The following is a 22,864-nucleotide window of genomic DNA, read 5'->3' on the forward strand; positions in this document are numbered from 1 at the left end:
CCCTATTGTAAACCCTAATAAAGAAGGTGCCAGAGATTAGAGCACACGGGAGAGTTGCTAGGATCCGCGGAATCCAGCGCTTCCTGTTGCTGGCTCTCCACCAGATGATATCTCGTCTGCCTTCCTCTTCCTTGCGACCCCTTGACTTCAAGCTGGTGCCAAAACCGGGAATCTCCAACCTCCGCCCAGCTTACCGTCGCCTGGGAAAGGGCCTCTGTTACCGACCGGTCCACTGGATCGGGCGATCCGCCGGACCGTCCACCGGTACTGACCGTCCGCTGGATGGTAGCATCCTGGTTCATGCGTTCTGAGACACTCGTCTGGCGAACCACCCGGTAAGTATAGGAGCTTGCAAAAAAAAACACGGCTTATGACAAGCTGCGTTGGCGAACTGAAAGCCTTGTGGCGTGAGTCTCCAGTAAAGAAAGGGATCTCGTGAATTGGTTGGGAGATTGATAGGCAATGTCCATGGTACTCCAGAGAGGGGACATTGAATCTTAAAGGACTGGGAAAAAAATGGTGCACTGCACAGAGCCTCGCTGGCGCCCGATGTCACTGCTACTGGCGTGGAGGCAATGTTATGTTGCCATCAGCCTGCAGGTCCATGGTTTCTCTGCCATGGATCTCCCTCCTTTGATCCTTCACCTACAATTTCAATCCGAATTTTCTCTATCCACTAAACGGATCTGTCCTCTTCCTGTTTCTTGCTTCCTTGCCTCATTCAAACTCCCACGCTGACTCTGCTGCGGCTGACCCGCCTCCTCCTCCTCCTCCTCCCTCCTCCTTCCGGCTCATGGTGAGCCCTCCCTAGAACAATCTGCTCCCAATGTCTGCCTTTCATTCGATCCTCCTGCCTCTGTGCCTTCACTTGAATCTAATCTCAGCTGATCTGAATCTCATTGCCTGCTCCCCCTCTGCGTTTCTATTTCCCGCCCTGCTCGTTCCTTCTCTCTCTGAAGTCACCATGCCTCCGTCAGTGCCACAGAATGGCGCGCATTTCAAAACCTCTGCAAAATGCACCACTGATTTGCAGCACAAAGAAATGCTGACGGAAGAAAATGCCAACATTTTGGCACTATGCCCAGTCCATCTCACTAACCAAGAGGACTGCCGTTTTAGACCCTTCTCAGAACACCTGGTAACAAATCTGCAGGGTGAGGAGACACGGAGGAAAGTGCTAGCCCGGCGTCTTAAGCCTAGAATCCTTCATAAAGAAGAAGCCCCTTGGCCCCTCCAGCCGCCAAGGTTCAAGCGGATCGCATAGCCTCCTAAAGCGTGTGCAAAGCCCTATAAGCTCAAAGCTCCCAGTAGCAGCAAAATCGCCAGTACCTCAGGAAAAGCAGGATCATAGCCGCAAAGGAGCGCCCTGCGAGATCCAGAGGTTAAGCTGGAAATCCAGGTGTAGCCATTTTCATAAAGATCCAACACGTGCTTGCCTCTAAGGTCCAGTTTGAGCGGTTGGAACCATGCTTACAGAGAACAAAGGCTTACTTGAAACTCAGCGGCCCCTCCCTCCCTCTTCTTCCACAGCAAGATGAAGAGCAGTCGGCCCCTCCTCCCTGGGGAGAGGAAGGACAAGAAGCCCGGACGTTTCAAGCTCATGTTATTTCCTCTTAGATATGTCTCCAATTGTATGTTCAATAAAAATGATCCAGCTTGGAAACACCTCCTACAGGATTAGGACGAAAGACTAACCCCAATTCCTTTTCAGCCCTGCTTATAGTGATTGAATTGCCTTGTTTGATATATGCTTATGTATGTTCTGTGTGTCTTGCCCCTTAAAGGGGACCCTTAAGGTTTTCCCCTCATGAAGGGGATCTTTCCATTGCTTCTAAGCTCTACTCTCGTGCTTTAATCCAAAGTTTTCCTCCCTTTGATGAATGTATGCCTATGCCTTGAAAGGCTTCACCCATTATAGTATCAGCCTTTAAAGGGACACAGTACTCCCTAGAACGCCAGTGGAATCTGCTTCAAGCCACCTCCATATTAGTTTTAACCCTCAAGCTCCTTCTTGCTGCTTTTCCTTGAGAACCCTTTCCTCTGGCTATCTGAGCCTACACTGCAACATTGGCATAGCACAGGTTTATATGTGAAACCAGGATTACTTCCGTGCTCCCACATTTTCTGCTGAGTGCCATCTGGCCAGTCACAGTACCTAGGGGTTCTCTCAGCCCCGCCTATCTTACACAGTCTCCACTGTGAAGATAGGAAGCGAATTCAAACCAGCTAGAGTCTCCTTACAGGAGGGGAAGGTAGGGTTAACTTCCAAACCCTTCCCCCCTTCCCTTTTCTTCTGCTCACCTCCTCCTTCTCTCGAATGGGCTGACACACCCCACCTCTAGATCTAGGATTTGATAAAAGGGTTTTGCAAAACCTCTCCATGCTAGTCAATGATCAAACCTCAAGCCCAGAAACTGTTCTCTCTGCATTCTTTCTTTCTAAATCCTCTCTATGCATTGTTATATTAAGATATGACTATAGTTGTGAACTGTTTAAGTTGCTTTGCTAGAAACCCACACTTTAGACAGTGATTGGGATTGCTTTGCAAACAAGCACCCGACCTGGGTGTGACCTTTCACTCCCCTCCCCTCCCCAAGCTCTCAAGACCCTTCGGCGTCTCCACCCTTGTGTTATGTGTTCCTAATGCCTTGAATGTTGCAAGCGATCACCGGAATGGGCCAACCGCATCTTTAAGGAGATGTTGGCCAAACAAACTAAAGAAAGGGGAGTAGTTACCCCACTCCAGGGCTCAGGTTTTCCATTGTCATCTATGAGAACTAACTCTGCCAAGCGAATCCCCTAGAGGGGAAAAGCGTTGCTGTTTTCTCTTCCATACAGGAGTCCAGCTCGCCATGCCAGGCCAGCCCCATCCCGGAGATGGAGCGGGTCTCCCTGGAGGATCCGACCCAGCTGCCCTGTTGAGAGGGCCCGATTGCCCCCCAGCCTGGGCGAGATGGGAGGGATCTCTCTGGAGCCAGCACACCTATTCTTCCCGCGAGGAGATCGCGGCCCTCGCTGGCCCCCCCCCCAGGGGAACAGCAGCCTGGGCCAGTTATGGTTCAGAGGTTGATGCCGTTATTAGTCGCTGCTCCTCATCTACAGTCGCCATTCTCTCTCCCTCTCACGCCCTGGCTGAAGCTTGGAGTTGCAGCCAGGAACATTCCTAATAGGTTAACCCTTGGAACTCTCGCTGTTCTCGAACCCTCCGCTGTTTCCAGCCACTTGATTGTTATCAGACATGCCTTCTCCCGCAGCCTTGCTCGTAGGAGTCACTGAACTTGTAATGCTAAAGACTATCAGTAGTTTTCCCTACACTCTTGAGAAATCCATGGACTTTACCACCATTGCTCCGTAGCTTTGGTAGTCAAACAAAGCAAGAGCCATGCATTGGACAGTTAAATATCGGCTGCCTCCCTTCGCACATCATCCAGCTTATGTATCGTTTAGCAATGTTTATTGTTTACTGTAACCCAACTGACCGTTGAAGTTATTGCATGCCTTGAATTTAGAAGTTATGTTATTTGTTGCTGTTACATCCCCGCTCATCTTTCTGCTGGGACTCTCTGCTGTCCCCCAGCGCTTTCATCTCGTCTTGCCTCAGGCTCTGCCGAGGCAGAGCATGCAGCCGCTCCACCCTTCCCTCGACCCCTCTTGCCGGCGGCGAGGTTGCCCTTCGAGAGACAGGATTTAAGAACATAAGAACATAAGAACAAGCCAGCTGGATCAGACCAAAGTCCATCTAGTCCAGCTCTCTGCTACTCACAGTGGCCCACCAGGTGCCTTTGGGAGCTCACATGTAGGATGTGAACGCAATGGCCAATGGCCTTCTGGGCTGTTGCTCGATCACGCCTGTCTGTTAAGGCATTTTGCAATCTCTCAGATCAAAGAGGATCAAGATTGGTAGCCATAAATCGACTTCTCCTCCATAAATCTGTCCAAGGGTTTGTTTCCCTCGCGACTTCCCTTGTGGGAGTCTCCGGACTTGTTTCCTGTAACGCCAAGACTATTGGCTGTCTGGCCTGCGCCCTTGTGAAGTCCATCAACTCCACCTCGACTGCTTTGGATGCTCTGGCCTCCGAGCAGCAGAACTTCGATCAGCCGCACCTTAGATAATCATGCAGCTATTGATTGCTTGTTATTGTTGATTCATATGAAAGTCTCGTGGTGCCAGATACTGTACTACTGTTCAATTCTGCCTCGGTTTGATTGTATGCCTTATTGTTGGAGCCTTTTCTATGCAATGTATTTCTGGCCTTGCTTATAATGTATGTAGAAGCCGCTGACCTTCCCTCTTGGGAACCAAGTTCTCATGCTGCACAAACAACTCAGCCAGCTTGAGAGGGTTCCTGGGAGGCAAGCATTCCTAAATTGTCCTAACTAATTGATTTGCCCGGCTCTAAAAGCGTTAGGAAATGGGGAGATGTAGGGATGGGCCATGAGGACCCAACCAGAACCGCAGATAGAAGCTTGGAATGCGGTGCCTTCGCGGCCTTCTGGGTTACTGCGCTCCCCACGTTCCCGTGAGTCACAGGTCATGAGATGCCTGACTCATGGTCACCAGGTGTCCCAGACAAAGGGACAAAGGGGCTCTTGCCCCCAGGTGTGGATTAGACCCAGACACGGACGCTTCCTCCTGCACGTAGGCAACTCCATGATGTCATGTATCATATGATACTCTCGCTCTCAGCTCTCGCCTCCCAGATGCGCTATCGCCGCCCTATTGTAAACCCTAATAAAAGGTGCCAGGGCCGAGCACAGGAGAGTTGCTAGGATATCCGAATCCAGCTTCCTGTTGCTGGCGCTCTCCACCAGATGATATCTCCGCGTCTCGCCTCTTCCTTGCGACCCCGCGGGCATGATTTCAGGAACCCCGGTTGGGAATCGCTGTCTTAGTACCTAAGCTACAGAAATCCTTCTTAAATCTCCTTCTCACAACTAGAGATGTAAAATTTCTAGAAATTCTGAAGTTGTGAAAAAGAACTGGCATTTGTGTCAGGGAAGAGATTAAATGGGAGGGGGGCTATGCATTTCCTTTGGCCAAAACTGTGGGCATTGCATGGGGTCCCTCTTGCTCAGAGATTCTGTCCATAGTGACTCATTACCTCATTTTTTCTTTATATTCTACACAAAGGGCTTGTTTTATAACACCTCTTGTTGCTAAGTTTCCTGTCTGCTCACATGATTTTCACTTTTTATTTCTCTTGGCCGGTAGCGATGAGTGTACCATGCTCTCGGTAGTTAAATTTATTCTTTCTGCTCTTCCAATTAGGAGCTTGTTATCATGGAAGATTACTAACTTGATAATGATTAAGATATAAGAGACTGATTAGTAAGGATGTTGCAGGGTCAGTGGACAGAAGATGGTGAATTAAGATTTCTGGGTGGTTTCTCAGATTATACTAGATTTGTTGCTTTGGGATCCAAAACATTGTGTATATCTATGCCATTCTGGATAGATGTATTGCGGGGGTGGGGGGGTGGGGGGAGGGGGGTTGAAAATTTTCCTTTTTTCTATTTTCTATTTTCCTACTGTGCTTGTCAATTATACTGTGAAAATTAATTAAAATCATCTAAAAATATTAGGAGTTTGTATCTTCTCTCTAAATCTGAGGATTGATTTTTTCTTTCAATATTTAATAATTCAGGGCCTGTTTTTAATTTGCCCACAGTGATGGCGAACCTTTTTGAGACCAAGTGCCCAAATTGCAACCCACTTATTTATCGCAAAGTGCCAACATGGCAATTTAACCTGAATACTGAGATTTTAGTTTAGAAAAAACAGTTTGTTCCGAGGCGTACTTTACTCGGGAGTAAGCTTGGTGAAGCAACCATGCAACGCTTTGAACGGGTGAATCACGACCCTAGGAGGATTTACTCAGAAGCAAGGCCAGCCTAGATGTGTGTGTGTGTATGGGGGGGGTGATTTTCCGCTCCCCCTACATGACAACTCTGTGCACGTGTGCCCACAGAGAGGGCTCTGAGTGCCACCTGTGGCATGTGTGCCATAGGTTCGCCACCACTGACATAGGAGCTTGAATTTCTGAACAGGGATGAGGGGGTGTTTGCCTTCAGTGCAACCTTATGCATGTGAGCAGGAGGAAATCCCACTTTCTTCCATGAGGCTGTCTTGAAGTAAGCATGCATAGGATCAAAACCTTACTTATTGGAACTAAACTTGTTTTACTGCTGAAGAAGAAGAGGAAAAGGAGGAGGAGTTTGGATTTATACCCCACCTTTCTCTCCTGTAAGGAGACTCAAGATGGCTTACAAGCTCCTTTCCTTCCTCTACCCACAACAGACACCTTGTGAGGTAGATGGGGCTGAGAGAGTTCCCAAGAACTGTGACTAGCCCAAGGTCACCCAGCTGGAATGAAGGAGTGCGGAAACACATCTGGTGAACCAGATAAGCCTCTGCCACTCAGGTGGAGGAGTGGGGAATCAAACCCTGTCCCCCAAATAAGAATCCACTACACCACACTGGCTTTAACAACAATGAATTGTTTCTAGCTTAGCATTTAAAAGTGGACTATTTGGCATATTTATGAAATGTAAGAATACAAATGTCTTCATTTTCTACCAGGGGTGTCAAATAGGTGGCCTGGGAGCTGGATCTGGCCCCTTCATGGGGCTTATCAGGCCCGTGAGACAGCTGAGACACCCTCCTCCTTGCTCACTTCTAGCACTGTGTATAGCAGGGGTGCTGAACTCATTTGTTACAAGGACCAGATATGATATAAATGTGACTTGGTTGGGCCTTGGGGAGGGCGTGGGGTTGCCTCAGTCAATCCACCCCACTATAAGCTCGCCAGTCCAGGCACACCCCAGAGCTGTTCTGGAGCCAGCCGAGACAGGGCCTCTGCCCAGGGGCCAGCTCGACCAAGTCACATTTATGTCCTATCTGGCCCTCATAACAAATGAATTTGACACCTCCGATTTACACAGTGATAGAGGAAGAGTGATGCAAACTGCCTGCATTCTATGCTACCTTAGCGCATGTGTCTTACTATTGCCCATTCAAGAGGTCAGGGAAAAACAAACTTGCAAATAGAAAACACCAATTTTGTAGTAAACAAAATAAAGTGTGTTACTGGGGTACAAACAGACAACATTTATACTATGGTGCAAAAATATTCCTGTACCAATATATAAAAATACACGAAGTGGCTCAGGAATGGGCAGAATAGTATCTGCAACTGGAAACCAGTCATGAAATTGAAATTGAAATAAATGAACGCATAATCCACTTTTTCAGATGCGTTTCAGTGCCAAACTACATGTTTATCTGTGCCAGCCACATACCAAAGAGGTCAAGGTAGGTCTGATGGTTGCAAACGATCACATAAGGCCCTGTCATATTCAAGTTCTCAGAGCCTTCCACTGCAATCTTGACACCGTAGAGATGTTTGAGGGGTCGAACAAACTTGCGTATTAACCTGTATGGGACAGAAAACAGAGGTGTTATGTTGTGTGGTCTGAAAGAGAGATGCTGCAGACTTTCTGGGTGACCTGGGACCAGTCATTCTCTCTCAGCCTAACCTGAAACTGACACTTTAACAAATACTACACCTTGGCGTACATAAACTCAATACTTGAGTCATAAACAAATGATTTACAGTTGCGACAACTGATTTATAATTGTAACAGTCCCAATTTTCACTTCTTCTAATAATCAATCCAGGCATATTTAAATCCAACAGGTGAAGTAAGAAGAAGCTTATATAGAGGTTTTTTAGAGGCTATAAAACCTCCAGATATGGTTTTATTTCATATTCTTTTTCAAGCCAATTAGATTTATGTAAGTAGCCTGAAATAAATAGATTTATTCCTGATTTCCAAGATGGCGCCGATGAGGGCTGCCTCGGTGGAATGCTCTCAAATGGCTTCTACATTTTCTACTATTTCCTGCAATTTACAACGAATTTCATACTCGAGACCTTCTGCTAAGAATTAGAGGCGTTCCTTAAGTGGCTCTCTGCAACTTTACCCCTATCTGTCTTTACAACCACGGAGGAAATTTCAGCACAGGAGGCAGCCATTTCCCGGCAACAACAGATCTTTACAACCACGGAGGAAATTTCCTTTTACAGGAGGCAGCCATTTCAACAACAGATCAGCAAAAAACAAGCACAGAAGTACGGCAGAGGCAGAGAAGCGGTAAAGTGAAATTTTAAATAGACTAAGGAATAAGGGAATTAAAAAAAACCCGCTCCCTTCCATCTTTCTTACCAATTTATGCTCACTTGCCAACAAGATAGATGAAATACTTCTTTTAAACAGATGTAATTCCTGATTTTTTACAGCATCTGCCCTATATGCTTTACTGAAACCTGGCTAAATGAGAGCATTGATGAAGTAATAGCGTATGCATACGAGGGTTTGAATATTTCGTTCAGACAGGATTGCAGAATTATCAGGGGAGAAGAAAAAAAAGGAGGAGGATTATATATATACATCAACAAAGAAAGCTGGTGTCAGGACATAACAATAATTCAAAAATTCTGTGATGAAACTTGGAGTCCTTACTTATTAATTGCAAACCTTTTATTCCCTCGAGATAAATTCAGTTTCTGTTCTTTTGGTTTCACGTTCATCCACAAGCGCCTGTAAAAGGCGGCGTACAAGAACTCCGTGATCAGACTATGGAGAGCCAAATACCCTGAATCCACTGGTTATTATTTTGGGAGATTTAAACAAAGCAAACTTAAGGGAAGACCTACCAAAATACTTTTCAGCATGTCAACTGTCCCACCAGAGGCAAGAATATCTTGGGCCACTGCTATACAACACTGAAAGATGCTTATCGGTCTTTACCACACGAGCAGCTGTGACCCATTCTGATCATTGCATGATTCACCTTGTACCTGCTTACAAACAAAGATTTAAAGCCACAAAACCAATAACTAAATCAGTGAGAACTTGGACTGAAAGAGAGGCAGAAGTTAAAGCTGCAGGCTTACGCCAAACTGTACAGACTGGAATATTTTTAAAGACACCTCTGCAGATTTGGATGAACTCCACGAATGCTGTAACATCATATGTCAGCTTCTGTGAAGATCTTTAACATACCAACCAGGAACTTGCATTATATATAGTAACAACAAACCTTGGTTCTGGCTAAACTTAGCAGTTACTGCTCCAAGAAGAGGCCTACCGAAAGGGTGATAGAATGCTGTATAATCAGGCCAGAAATGTATTAACAAAGGAGATCAGAGCAGCAAAAGAAACTACTCTGAAAAGCTAAAAAATCAGTTTTCACCTGTAAAACAGCAAACATGGAAAACTCTCAAAAATATCACGGTTACAGCAAACCACCTTCCCAAGCTGAAGGAAATCAACGAATTGGCGAGCTGACCTGAATGTGTTCTACTGTAGGTTTGAAAACAATCTACAGTCACCTTTCTCCACAAACCTCTATCTCAGGCAGCACCAACAATAGCCAAACTTCCCACAACTGGGCATTTCATTGGGTTTTACAACCCCTGATCTCTAGAAAAGGAAGTGCAAGATCTATTTCACAGACAGAAGCCTGGAAAAGCACCAGGCAGACAAAGAGATAACACCTTCTTGCTTAAAAGTCTGTGCTGTCCAATTGGCCCCCATTTTCACCCAAATCTTCAACAAATCACTGAGATGTGCTATGTTCCTTCCTGCTTCAAACACTCCACTATGTCGTCCCGGTGCGAAGAAACCTTCCATCAAGGGAACTGAAGCGACTACAGACCAGTTGCTCTAACATCTGTAGTTATGAAAACTTTTGAAAGGCTAGTGATGTACCATTTAAGTATCCACCCGGATCCACTGTTGGACCCCTTGCAATTTGCATACCGAGCAAAACAGATCGAGCAGACGATGCTGTTAATATGGCTTTGCACTATATACTACAGCATCTTGAATGTAAGACCTATGCAAGGGTCCTCTTTGTTGACTTTAGTTCAGCATTCAATACTATCCAGACCCGGACATTCTTCTAACCAAACTAAATCAGCTAGCGAGTACCTGAGCATATTTGTAAGTGGATCACAAGCTTCCTAACAGATGAAGGAAGCAGCAGGTGAAAGCTAGGGAAAAATTACATCAGACACCTGTAAAAAATGAGCACAGGGGCCCCAAGGATGCGTACTTTCACCACTTCTCTTCTCTCTGTATACCAATGACTGCATCTCAAACGATCCATCTGTTAAAATACTGAAGTTTGCAGATGATACAACAGTGATTGGTCCTCATTCGAGACAACGATGAAACGCATACAGGCGGGAGGTTGAACAACTGCCCTCGTGGTGCCACTGGAACAATCTCAGAACTGAAGCCACAGCAAACCGTACCAGAAATGGTGGTAGATTTAGGGAGCCTCCCATCCTACCTCCTCTCACAATACCTGGGCAACTGCAGTATGTAGTAGGAGACCTTTAAATTTCTAGAAGCTCCCATCATATCTCATGACCTAAAATTGTGTCACCTAATATCAAAAAATGTCATCAAAAGCACAACAAAGAATGTTCTTTCTATGCCAACTCGAGCTCAGGCTGCGATACAGTTCTACAGAGGAATCATTGGTCCTGTCATCTACCTCTATAACTTTGTAGTTTGGTTCTGCCACCAAACAAGATAGATACAGACTTCAGAGAATAATCAGAACTCCAGTAAACACAATTGCTCCTAACATGCCTTCCATTGAGGACCTGTATGCTACTTGCGGGTCAAAAGGGCTGTGAAAATATTTACTGACCCTACATCCTGGACATAAACTGTTTCAACTCTTACCTTACCCTCTAAGCGCTAAGCTGAGGCACTGCACACCAAGACAACTAGACATAAGAACTTGGTTTTGGTCGCCATCACTCTGTTAAACAAATAATTCCGTAGATAATGTTAAACTATTTATTATATACTTATTATATAATTACTGCACTACTTTTTTCATCATTCCTATTACCCATCTCCTCCCACTTGTGACTGTATGACTATAGCCTGTGCTGACATTTTATTTTATTTTATTTTATGATTTTACATTTTATGTTTTCATTACTACTGATTGTTTCCTGATTGCTTACTAGACCTATATGACAATCATTAAGTGCTGTACCTTATGATTCTTGACAAATGTATTTTTCTTTTATGTACACTGAGAGCATATGCACCGGAGACAAATTCCTTGTGTGTCCAATCACACTTGGCCAATAAAGATTCTATTCTATTCTATTCTATTCTATTTCAAATGCAGGCTCTTCTTAAGACCTAAAGCTGTTCTCTTGTGTCAGCAGGTTCTATTCAGAGAGCCAACCTAAAACTGAGGCTATCGTACTTTGATCACATTATGAGAAGGCAAGAGTCACTGGAAAAGACAATAATGGTAGGAAAAGTTGAAAGCAACTGGAAAAGAGGAAGAGCCAACAAGAGATGGATTGACTCAGTCAAGGAAACCACAGCACTTATGTGCAAGACCTAAGCAAGGATGTATAATGCCACAGAGTCTACCTTCCAAAGCAGGCAATTTCTCCAGGCGAACTGGTCTTTGTTGTCTGGAAATCTGTTGTAATCCCAGGAGATCTCCAGCTACTATCTGGAGGTTGGCAACCCTAGATGGTGGAGAATTTGGTGGGGGGTGGGGGAGATAGATCTCTCTGTCTGATGAGTCTCACAGTTCTTTAGGAATATTTATGGCATTAGCATACAACGTCCAGCATTTGTTTAATGAGACCCCGGGCCTGACTGTTGTCAGTCGTTTCCCTAATGTTAGGTTTGGTTACTATTTGCTATGCACCACTCAAATATGCAACACTTTAAGTGCTCTGTATAAATGCTAAACATTATGATTTTCCTAATTGTTTTATTGTAAGGTGTTGCAACCTTTTCTGGTATAGTCACTACCCTTGACAGAGAGCCTTCGGGACTTGAAACGCAGGTCTGTGAGTCAACGGGGAAGACTGTGTCTCCTGCTAACATTTTACTAAGGGGCGGGGGAGGGATGCTCATGCATTCTTTGTTACAACTCAAGACTCACACCAATGATAATTGAGGACTTTTATGCACATGTGGTTTCCTTTGCATTGAGCATGCACTCCCTTCCAGTTTGATTCTGTTTTCCCCTCAGTAGCAGTCACCTCCCACTCAAATCAGAGAACCCCCATTGTTTCTAAAACCCATTTAAGTGCAACTTTAGCTCATTCTACACAGCATATTTCTGTGGACTTTATAACGGATTTGCCCATGCGCCGAGGTAAAACAGTGCTCTGGTGGTGGTGGACCTGTTCTCTAAGCAAGCCCACTTTGTTCCATGCTCCTCCCTGCCCACCGCAAGCCACCTGGCTCACTTGTTCATGCAGCATATCTACCGGTTGCATTCCACGCCAATAAAATAATTTCTGATCAGGGTGGCCAGTTTGTGTCCAGATTTTGGCACCAGTTTTCAAAACTGCTTGGCACAGAACAAGCGTTAGCTTCAGGGTTTCATGAGGCCACAGACCGTCAGACAGAGAGGACCAACCAAACGTTAGAACAGTACTTGCGTTGTTTCATCAATTACCTCCAGGATGATTGGGTGGACCTGCTGCCGTTCTCAGAGTATGCTTATAATAACGCGGTTCACAGCAGTACGGGCAAAAACCCCTTTGAAGTGATTTCCAGTCAGCTGTCCAAACCCTTTCCATTTTTGTCTGATACTCCTGTGGAGCTTGCAGAGCTCCGGGATTGGGCGCACCCTATCCGTGATGCCTGGGGTCCCATGTAGAAGGCCTTAGTAAAGACGAAGCAGGATTACAAGTTGCAGGCTGAAAGAAATGGTAGCCCCTCACCATGTCTGTGGGTGACTGGGTTTACTTGTCGACCAAGAATTTATGGGGGGTGCAGGCCTGCTATAAGTTGGGCAAAAATTTCTAGGGCCGTTTCAGGTTGTTAGAGTGATCAACAATGTGACTGCCGAGTTGGAATTGCCAAAAAATCTGAAGGGTGTGCATCCTATCTTTCTTTGCAGCTTGCTTAAGAAAGCACCTCCCCTGGACCTTTGGCACCCGTGCATGGAAGAGCCTCCACCTGAGCGGGTGAAGGGGGAACTACACCATGATGCAAAGCATCTTGGACTCTCGTGTTCATTGCAAACATTTGCAGTACCTCATTGCCTGGATTCACTTTCCTGAGGGCATGAACGAATGGGTGGAGGCGTGTCATGTTCAGGTGTTCCATCGGGCTTACGTGGACCACCCTCACCCATGAGGGGGGTCTTTGGGGAAGTGGAATGTCAGGATAGCATCCTCCTTTTTTGGGGGGGGGGAGTCAAGCGAGAGATGCTGATTCACATCTCAATGTCAGCAATCTCTCCTCTAGGCAAATCGGCCTCGGGGCCTAGTTTAGCCCCCATCCTTCTAGGTGTAAAACATTTCATTCCCTTTGTACTTTCGCTTTGATCCTGTGGGAATGGGAGAGATTGGCGCCGTTTGGCCAGCTGGGCAGGAGGGGGACACAATTTAAGCTCCTACTCTATGTGTGGTTTTCAGAAGCGTCTATTGACTGTTACTCTTTGGTACCCCTAATAAAATCTCACAGCTTTCAGCTACAGTTTCTTTATTTTGGACCGGAGTCTGACACAGATTCGGGCAGGACATATTCGGCCAATTTTGGCCCAAATATGCCCAAATGTGCCAAGATTCAGGCCGAATCTAGGATTCAGTGCACCCGAAACTCCAAGCCTACTATATCATTTCCAAATATTGTATTAAAGACAATATAAAAACCTCTTACAACCCCTGGGCTTCTCATTACATACAAATATATTTCTGTGCACAATAAATTGCTTGCAACTTAATAATATAATATCAACATATATTTCTCATTCTCCAAAAGGGTCTCTTTTAAAATGTTTCTTTATTTTTGTTATTTCCAAGAGTTGGGCTTGAGAAAGGTTATTTGAAATAGTAATCTATCCGGAGGTTATATTGCCCTATCTTCTGTGATTTTGTCTATAAGTGGATATTATATGTATTAAGTTGCAAGCAATTTATTGTGCACAGCAACATATTTGTAAGTACTGAGAAGCCCAGGGATTGTAAGAGGCTTCTATATTGTCTATGATACAATATTTGGAAATAATACAGTAACAGAGAACATTTACTTTATAATCTTTTATTGGAAAATATTGATATTCAGTCTTCTACTTAATCTTGAATTGTTTTCTGAAAAAAAGGAACATAAGATTCATGATACTATATGATTTAAGGATCCATAGGTTTTAACAGACTTTCACCCATTGAATGCAGTGTGGCATTGATTTCACCTTTTGGGTGCACCTAGCCCATTAGCTTTATGGTCCTCCCACAAGCTGGCAGCAATTAGGGTGTAGGCTAGTATTAATAACCACTGCTACTGACTGATCCAAGTCAAGTAGCTGTAAGGTTGCTAGGGCTTGTCTCTGCTTGCTTCTCATAGCAAGTGGCTTTTTAGGGCAGCAGCCCGCCAGGAAATTTCCTGGCGGCCTCCTTGGCCACTTCTAGCAGATCTGTGCCTACCAAAAGCAACCTTCATTTACTCTGCAATCTTTTCTCTTGCTCCAGCTTTGGTAAAAGACCTTGTTGCTATGAAGATATGACCTAAATTGTAGGACTGGAGATCACAGTATGTAACTTGGATGAAGGGTGTGGTGCTGGGTAGCTCAGAGTATACAACTTGTGGCACTTTTTCACGTTGCTGTCTCTGGGTTGGGAAATCTGGAGATTTTGGGGGAAGGGCAGAAGAAGGTGGGATTTGAGGAGGGGAGGGACTTCAACACCATACAGTCTACCTTCCAAAGTAGCCATTTTCACCGGGTGAACTGATCTCTGTTGTGTGGAGTCTGTAGTTTGGAGATGAGTCATAATTCTGGGATATCCCCGAGTCCCACCTGGAGGATGGTACCCCTAACCTGTCCTGAGCTATGCACTCGAGGAACAAATATACATGCTCAAAGAACTCTACTTCTGATTTATAATCAGCAGGAGCCACATTTTAATTTTAAAAATAGAATCATAGAGTTGGAAGAGACCACAAGGGCCATCAAGTCCAACCCCCTGCAATGCAGGAACACACAATCAAAGCACTCCCGTCATATGCTAATCCAAAGAAGGAGACTCCACCACTCTCCAAGGCAGTAAATTCTACTGTTGAACAGCCCTGACAGTCAGGAAGTTCTTCCTAATGTTTAGGTGGAATCTCTTTTCCTTCACCTTGAATCCATTACAGTCTCTGGAGCAGCAGAAAACAAGCTTGCTCTCTCTTCGACATGACATCCCTTCAAATATTTAAACATAGCTATCATGTCCCACCCTAACCGTCGCTTCTCCAGACTAAACATCCCCAGCTCCCTAAGCCTCTCTTCGTAGGGCATGGACTCCAGACCCTTTACCATTTTGTTTGCCCTCTTCTGGACCCGCTCCAGCCAGTCAATATCCCTCCTGAACTGCAGTGCCCTGAACTGTACACAATATTCCAGGTGAGGTCTAACCAACTGGGGGGTGGGATTAATGGGGGGGATTAATTACTTAGAGTTTCTGTATAAACTGTAGCCTGATCTTTGGTATAAAGCTATTTCCGACGTTCGAATGCTCAGTTGGAGCTCCCGACGTCAAGGGTTTTCCAGTTTTGCCGTCAAGGAATGTGATGTCTCATCATTAGATAGTGAATGCCATTAACATGATAATGTTTCTCAGATAGTTTATCAGAGAATCTGTCAGATAGCGCAGGAGGTAATGAGTACCCTGCTTTAATTGCATTCCTTGCAGCGCTGAAGAAGCGTTTCCTTTTGCCCTTCCTGCATTTCCTACAGACCAGTTTCCTCAGGTGATCATAAGCTCTGGTAAGGTCACCTTTAATCAAAGAACAAAGACGTAGTTTGGTAGATTCTTCAATTATAACACGACTTATTCTAGCATCAGCTTTTGTGAGTCAGGTGACATTTCATTGGGTGCAACGGAGTGTACATCCGTCAGCCTCAATTTATGTATTCTGCAGAAATCTGAAAGGTAGAATCTTTCAATTTGAGGCTGGTTCAAAACAAGATCCAGTACAAAGAGTAATTAGTTCACTAAAAAACGGCTATGAGACACTCCCAACTGCCGTGAGGTAGCCTGAATGTAAAAACCTAGGGCAGGAGGAAATTAGATAAGCAGATATAATGGGAAGTCACAGAGCTGTAGGGTTCCAAACCTCCAAGTGGTGGATGGAATTGCCCTGTTATTACAACTGATCTCCAGGGATTGAGATCAGTTCACCTGGAGAAAATAAAAGTTTTGGAAGGTAGACCATATAGTATTATGGTCCCATTGAAATCTATCCCCACCCCAAACCCCTCCCTCCTTAGGCTCCACCCCCAAAATCTCCAGGTATTTCCACCTCAGAACTGGCAACCATAAGTAAAACTGAAGTAATTAATCTGTTTGAGGGATGGGATATAAATTTTGGAATAAATTATATTAGTCTTTCAGACGGGGCTTCCCAACTTTTGCAAGCCTGTGGACACATTTGGAATTCTGACACAGCTTGGTCAGCGCAGCCACAAAATGGCTGTTGCAGGAGGTGGAGCCAGCCACAAAATGGTGGCCACAGCTTTACTTCAGTAACACAGTGCTGGTGTTTGTGCTGTGCCGGCAGCTATTGCCCAAACAACATTTAAAATAACTTGCACAGTCAATCAAATCTCCAGTAGCCAATCAAAAGCCTTGCTGAGCAAAAATCACACCTGGCCCTTGTCCACCTCCTAAAGACTCCTAGGGCGATTCTGCACACATGTAAAATAGGTTCGACCCAGTTGCCTGAGAAGGGTACTGACCTAGGTCGAAGCCATTGTTGTTCCCCACTGCAACCAGCTTGATCCCAGCTCGGAGGGCGGGATCATCCAGTGCCTCTTCGCCGCTCCATTCCGATTGGCTACTGTTCTATAGCGGGAAACGTGACCCTGCGTTTCCCTTTTTTTAAAAAAAACCTACGTAGGAGCTACATAGAGGCGACGCGACAAAGTGCCATACAGATGAGGGCGAGATTTGCATAGCTCCCGCCACTTGTCAGAAATTTGGCACACTTTTCACTGCGGCAGTTCTCCAGCTCTTCGCATGCCCGAAACACTCAGCTGTGATTGGCTGAACGGGGGATTCCTGGCGCCAGAGATTCTGCAATTTACTGGAATCGAGTTGAGTTCGAGCGTGGTTCCCTGAAAAAGTAGTAGTTCCCAACTGGAGTCGTAAATTTGACCGTTACATGGGGCGAAGCTGGGACTAAACCACGTCGATCGCAGTGGTTGTGCGGAGCACTTAGGTTGAACGCAGCTCGTACTTAGGTCAATAACGTAAGTGCGGAGTTGACCCTAGAGAGCACCAGAAAAGGTGCCGGTAGCACCCACAAACACAGTGTTGGGAACACCTGCTTTAAGACAACACTGGACTCCTGTTTTATTCCGCTAAGATTCAAGGGCCAAACTAGACAGAGAGTGGCAGAAACTAATTTCCGAAGCACTGCAGGAAACTGGTGAGTGCAGTGGTACACGGGAGAGAAAGGGCTTCAGCTTTCTCGCTACACCAGTTTTCTGATCCAAAGTGGCCCCAGGGGTATTATTTGCCCCATTAGCGGGCTGGATATGAAGTCTACAGGACACATGCAGCTCCAACTGGGAAGAGCTGAATGAGACACACCAGAGTCCTGGTCTAACTGAGCCCCTGTTGTGGAGCTTGGAAACCTGAATGGATTCTGTGAACTTAGTTGGATCATGAGAAGGAGGGCTGGAAGGGATGAGTCAATGCTTGGCTTTCATGATCCTTTCTTACATGCTCAGGATAATGCTGATGGCCCCTTTGGAATCAGGGAGGAATTTTCCACCAGGCCAGATGGGTCAGGGATCCTGGAGATATTTTTGCCTTCCTCTAGGCATAGCGGGTTACTAGATTAACTGGGGAGGGAGGATGTGAATGTCCGGCCACTGCCCAGGGGGTTGGACTAGGTGACCCTTAAGGTCCCTTCCAGCTCTATACTTCTATGTTTCTAACCTTGACCCAACTCTTCAAAAAAAAAAAGTAACATCCAGTTTGGCCCTAACATGGCTGTACATCTGAAATGATTGACTTTTGACCTGATTAAGGAATAGTGGCCATGATAGTTTCATGCCTAATTATTCCAAACATACGCGCGCGCACACACACACACACACACACACACACACACACACACACCAAAAATAGTAATTGAACATTCATTCCAGTTATCTGTGTTGTAGGACTGCAGGCTTTTGGCAGAATTTGAGTTACTGTTCCCCCACTAACCTGGATTCTAAATCTTAATTGAATTCTGTTTTGTGTGGTAATGGTGGGGGGATTAACTCTACTTAACCTGCAGGCCTGCATTCATATGCCATGACTAACCCCAAATTAGTTGTGATTCTCTGAAGAAGTGGGCGGTATGAAGCATGTGCACCAGCTTGCCTGCAAGTCAAGTTTGTACACATTTTTCTTTAACAGTGGTTAAGCCCGAATGCCGTCAGTGAGTTTAGTAAGCTCCCCCAAAGTGGCATCTCCGTTCCTGGAGCCTTTTGGGATGAAGGTGGGTGTGGAATGGAGTGGAGTGGACTGATGTGGCTGGACAGATCACTGTTTGGGACAGGAATTCCAGCCTCCAGCTGTGACCTGGGGATCCCGCAGAATTATAGCTCATCTTCAAGCTATAGAAATCAGTTCCCTAGGAGAAAAGTAATGTTCTGGAGGGGGGACTCTATGGCATTGTACCCCACTGAGGTCTTTGTTCTCCCCAGCTTCATCTCCCAATCTCGGCCAAATTCCCACTGAAAATTTAATCTAGATACAACCAAGTTTCAAAAGAATCGGCACCTTTTCATCCAGGTTCCAACATCCTCACTGCAGCATGTTTCTAGTGAAGGTGTCTAGACCTGCCCCTGCCGGGGGGGGGGGGGTGCCTGCTGTCAGGGGTGCAATTGTTAAGCTAGCAGCACCAAAATGTCAGAGTATCTTTAGGAGAACCCTCCTGATGATACCATCCAGGTTTGGTGAAGTTTGATTAATGGGGGGCAAAGTTATGGGCCCTCAAATGTGTAGCCCCCATCTCCTATTTGCTCCCATTGGAAACAATGGGGGATGGGCACTCTTTTTGGGAGTCCATAGCTTTGGACCCCCTGGACCAAACTTCACAAAACCTGGCTGGTGTCAGTAGGAGACTCTCCTGATGAAACTACCCAGGTTTGGTGAAGTTTGGTTCATGGGGGCCCTCAAATGTGTAGCCCCCATCTCATATTAGCTCCCATTGGAGTGTCTTTTCAAAAAGGTATACATACATGCAGATCCAGGAAAATCCCGTGATAAGGGGGGGGGGGGAAGCGCCAGAAACGGGACTGATCTGTGTTCTGTGGTTCGGCATGGAGAGATCGTGAGGAAACCTGGATATTTCGGGTGACTATCCCAGGATTAATCATCAGTGGGAAATCGCCCCTCCAGAACTTCCCCAAACTGGGATCTGGCAACCCTAGTTTGGGATGCTTTGGGTAAAGCCAGTGTGGTGTAGTGGTTAAGAGCAGGTGGATTCTAATCTGGAGAACAGGTTTAATTCCCCACTCCTCCACCTGAGTGGCAGAGGCTTATCTGGTGAACCAGATGTGTTTCCGCACTCCTACATTCCCGCTGGGTGAACTTGGGCTAGTCACAGTTCTTTGGAACTCTCTCAGTCCCACCTACCTCACAAGGTGTCTGTTGTGAGGAGAGGAAGGGAAAGGAGATTGTAAGCCACCTTGAGTTTCCTTACAAGAGAGAAAGGTGGGATATAAATCCAAAACTCTTCTTCTAGGGGGGAACTGGGGAATTGGATCAATCTTCTCTTCTTCTAGGGGGGAACTGGGGAATTGGATCAATGACTGACTAGCTGGCTCCTCTTTCCATGATGCTTTGATCTCTACAGTAATTGCTAGTAATGTCCCTCAGTCTGAGGGACATCTCAGCTGGTGTAGTGTCTTGGACCATCAGTTTCAGGGTCATCCTGCCAGATGCCTCCATCCCCACCTTGATTTCCCCCCATCCTCTCTGCTCTCCTGTGACAGGTAGGTAGTGTCAGACACAAGAAATGGGAGAGATGCCAGCTGTACCTGATACTCTCAAACTGGAGTGGGGAGTTAGGTTCTGAAAGAATAATTTGCCACTACCTAAAAAAACAGCTTGCCCTTCTCATTTCCTGAAGAAAGTCGCCTCTCTGCAAAGAAAGAAGAAATGTGTTTGAATTTTAATGGGAGTGGGATTTGGCTGGACTGAAAACAACTGGTGTCCAATGGCTGCTACTGTGTCTATGGGTGAAAGCAAGCTGGTATGGAGTACTGATAAGAGAGTGGGAAAACCAGGATTGACAAGTCCCCCCTTGTCATCAGGGAGGGATGGGGGGGGGGGGGTAAGGTCTCCAGATCCATTGTTGGAGACGTTCTGGAGATTTGGGGATGGAGGCTGGGGAGAATAGGGACCTCAAATGAGTCCAGTGCCACCCTCCAAAGCACCCATTGTCTCCAAAGACAACTGATTTCTGTAGTCTGGAGATGAGCTGTAATACCACAGAATATCCAGGTATCACTTGGAAGCTCTTATCCCTGGAGAAAACTGACACCTCCGGTCCTCCACTTTGAGCCCTCTTGAGTCCCCTTGAGATAGGCAAGAAACATTATGTTATTTTAACCCCAGTCTGCATCACTCTCTGTTCCAAGTAGGGTTGGGCCTAGTCAATGCCAGTTCCTGAGGAAAACTGCTTAGGAACTGAGCAAAACAAAAGTGGCTGGCACCCTCTCTCTTCCGGGACTTAGAAGTCTCTAAAGAAGCTTCTTGCATGTTGTAGAGAGGGATGCCTACAATGCTGCTTCAGCAGTGTGGTGATGATAGGCTATCCAGCTACATCATTGCAGAGGTGGTGTGGTCACTTCATAACCAAGAGGGAATCCTGTCCCTCAGCCATTTCAGTTCACGAACTTAGATGCCAATGGGCACTATTTCAATGAGACCCAGTGGAAAACGTCAGGCACCAAGATCCACCTCATTCTCCTAGAACTGCCCACCATGAAAACAAAACAAAACAAAACCAAGGCAAAAGAGCCAAGGCCTTCTACTCACTTCATGTTATCGGGACCCCGTTGCAGTATTGGAGAGAGGAAAATACTCATGATGGCTGTCCCGACTGCGCACCAGACGAACAAGAATACCATCTTGAAGAGGAAATTGAAGCTGGTGCTCCATCGGTAAAGGAGGGCAATCCCAATTAGTAAGATGCTGAGCAGCAATAAAGTCCACTGGAACAGGTCCATCACGACGCTAGATAACAGGGTAGAGATGACAGGACTGGGTAAGTCTACCCACTATGATGTTCCTGGCGAGGTGGAATTTGAAGGCAGCCAAGCATACTAAGGAGGAGAAAGAGGACAGCCTTCATGTATAGATAGCGAGATATCAACGGGAGCTATCAGTGGGAGGCGCAAGGAAGAGCTTACTCCTGTTGAGATGGTGACTCTGACACTGAGGTATATCAACACAAACTTATGGGAGGGACACTGGCCAAAGTACATAACCCACACACATACCAGAACAAGACCAACAAAGGGCAGGATGCGTAAGGACAGTCCAAAATGAGTCAGTCTCTCAGTGTACACTGGAGGATGGGCCTGAGGATGAGCCATAATGTGGTTTCATCATCTGTGACTATCTAATTGTCTGACAAGAGGCTGATCTCGAAGTCTTGAAAGAGAGGGCAACCGATGCGGTGGATAGTCCTTGAGTGAGAGTTTTTAAGGATGGTGGATGGGTACCTTTTTAGAAGACACTGGGTTTTTCCAAGCAATGCCAGCCTCTGGGTAGGACCTGGGGATCCCATAGAATTACACTTCAGCTCCACACTACAGAGATCAGTTCCCCTGAAGAACATGCATACTTTGGAAGGTGAGCCCCCCTGTCCTCCCCAAATCTCCAGCTGTTTCCCCACCTGGATCTGACACCCATACACTCCCCATCCACTGCTGGTGGCCGGGGGGACTTAGCAACCCTGCTTTTTCACACTACTTTTTGCTGAAGCTCCACTTCTGAACTGCATCTGTTCCCCCCGACTCCTCCACCTACACACAGTATTGTTTTGTGGTCACCGCTCTCCTGGTTCTTTTTCGTGTTTTGCTCAAGTTTTACAATCTGAAAAGAAACCAGACTTTTTTAAATTCTTAATTTTATAACCCTAAAACTGTACCTTTTAGGATAACTTTGATATATGTCATGTATACATTTGATATATGCCATATATGTACTAATTTAGAATTTGGGGTCTTTTTTCTGAAATGTCCTATTTATTGTATTTTTCTTGTCAGTGACCATATAAATAAAATTGAACACTTGAGCTTTATGATAAAAACTTGAAGAAGAAAAACTGGGAAAGGATACAACATTGTTTGTAAGGAAGGGGATTAAACGGTGAAGTTAAGCAGCTAAGCTGCAGCAAAAACTAGTTACAATGAACTCCTTAGATGAGAGATTGGTAGATTCCTGGTGGTCTCTTCTGAGGGTTCAAAGGCCAGCTCCAGGTTGGGAATTTCCTGGAGTTATGGGGTGGCGCCTAGGTAGGCCAGGGACCGTTTATGCACTTGTGGTCTGCTCCACAGTGAAGCATACATTCCCTTTAGGTCAGATTCTTCGTTGCACATATTTCCCCCCCTCCCAAACTCAGCACACCACAGATAAGATAATCCCTGTGGTTACCAAAAGCAGGTAAAGTGTAACTATTTTCCTTCCTGTGCAGGGAAAGCAAAGTAGACTAGTGTCCATTTTGGGTGTTCCACTCCTCTCCACCTTCCCTCGCCCATACAAGAACGGATCCACTCACTCCTCGGTCCGGCATTTCT

General features: G+C 45.8%; 1 protein-coding gene across 1 annotated transcript in view; it reads right to left on the reverse strand.

Annotated features, from left to right (window-relative positions):
- LOC125445021 (1-acyl-sn-glycerol-3-phosphate acyltransferase alpha-like) overlaps positions 1-21,221 on the reverse strand; it is a 30,764-nt gene extending 9,543 nt beyond the window's left edge. Inside the window, exons 1-2 of the mRNA XM_048517832.1 lie at positions 21,099-21,221; positions 7,300-7,433 (exon numbers count right to left, since the gene is read on the reverse strand). Coding sequence (XP_048373789.1) covers positions 7,300-7,433; positions 21,099-21,190 — 226 coding nt within the window. The 5' untranslated portion in view covers positions 21,191-21,221. The remainder of the gene's footprint in view (positions 1-7,299; positions 7,434-21,098) is intronic.
- Positions 21,222-22,864: the final 1,643 nt, after the last annotated feature.

This window comes from Sphaerodactylus townsendi, linkage group LG15 (genome assembly GCF_021028975.2).
Source record: "Sphaerodactylus townsendi isolate TG3544 linkage group LG15, MPM_Stown_v2.3, whole genome shotgun sequence".
Lineage (NCBI taxonomy): Eukaryota > Metazoa > Chordata > Lepidosauria > Squamata > Sphaerodactylidae > Sphaerodactylus > Sphaerodactylus townsendi.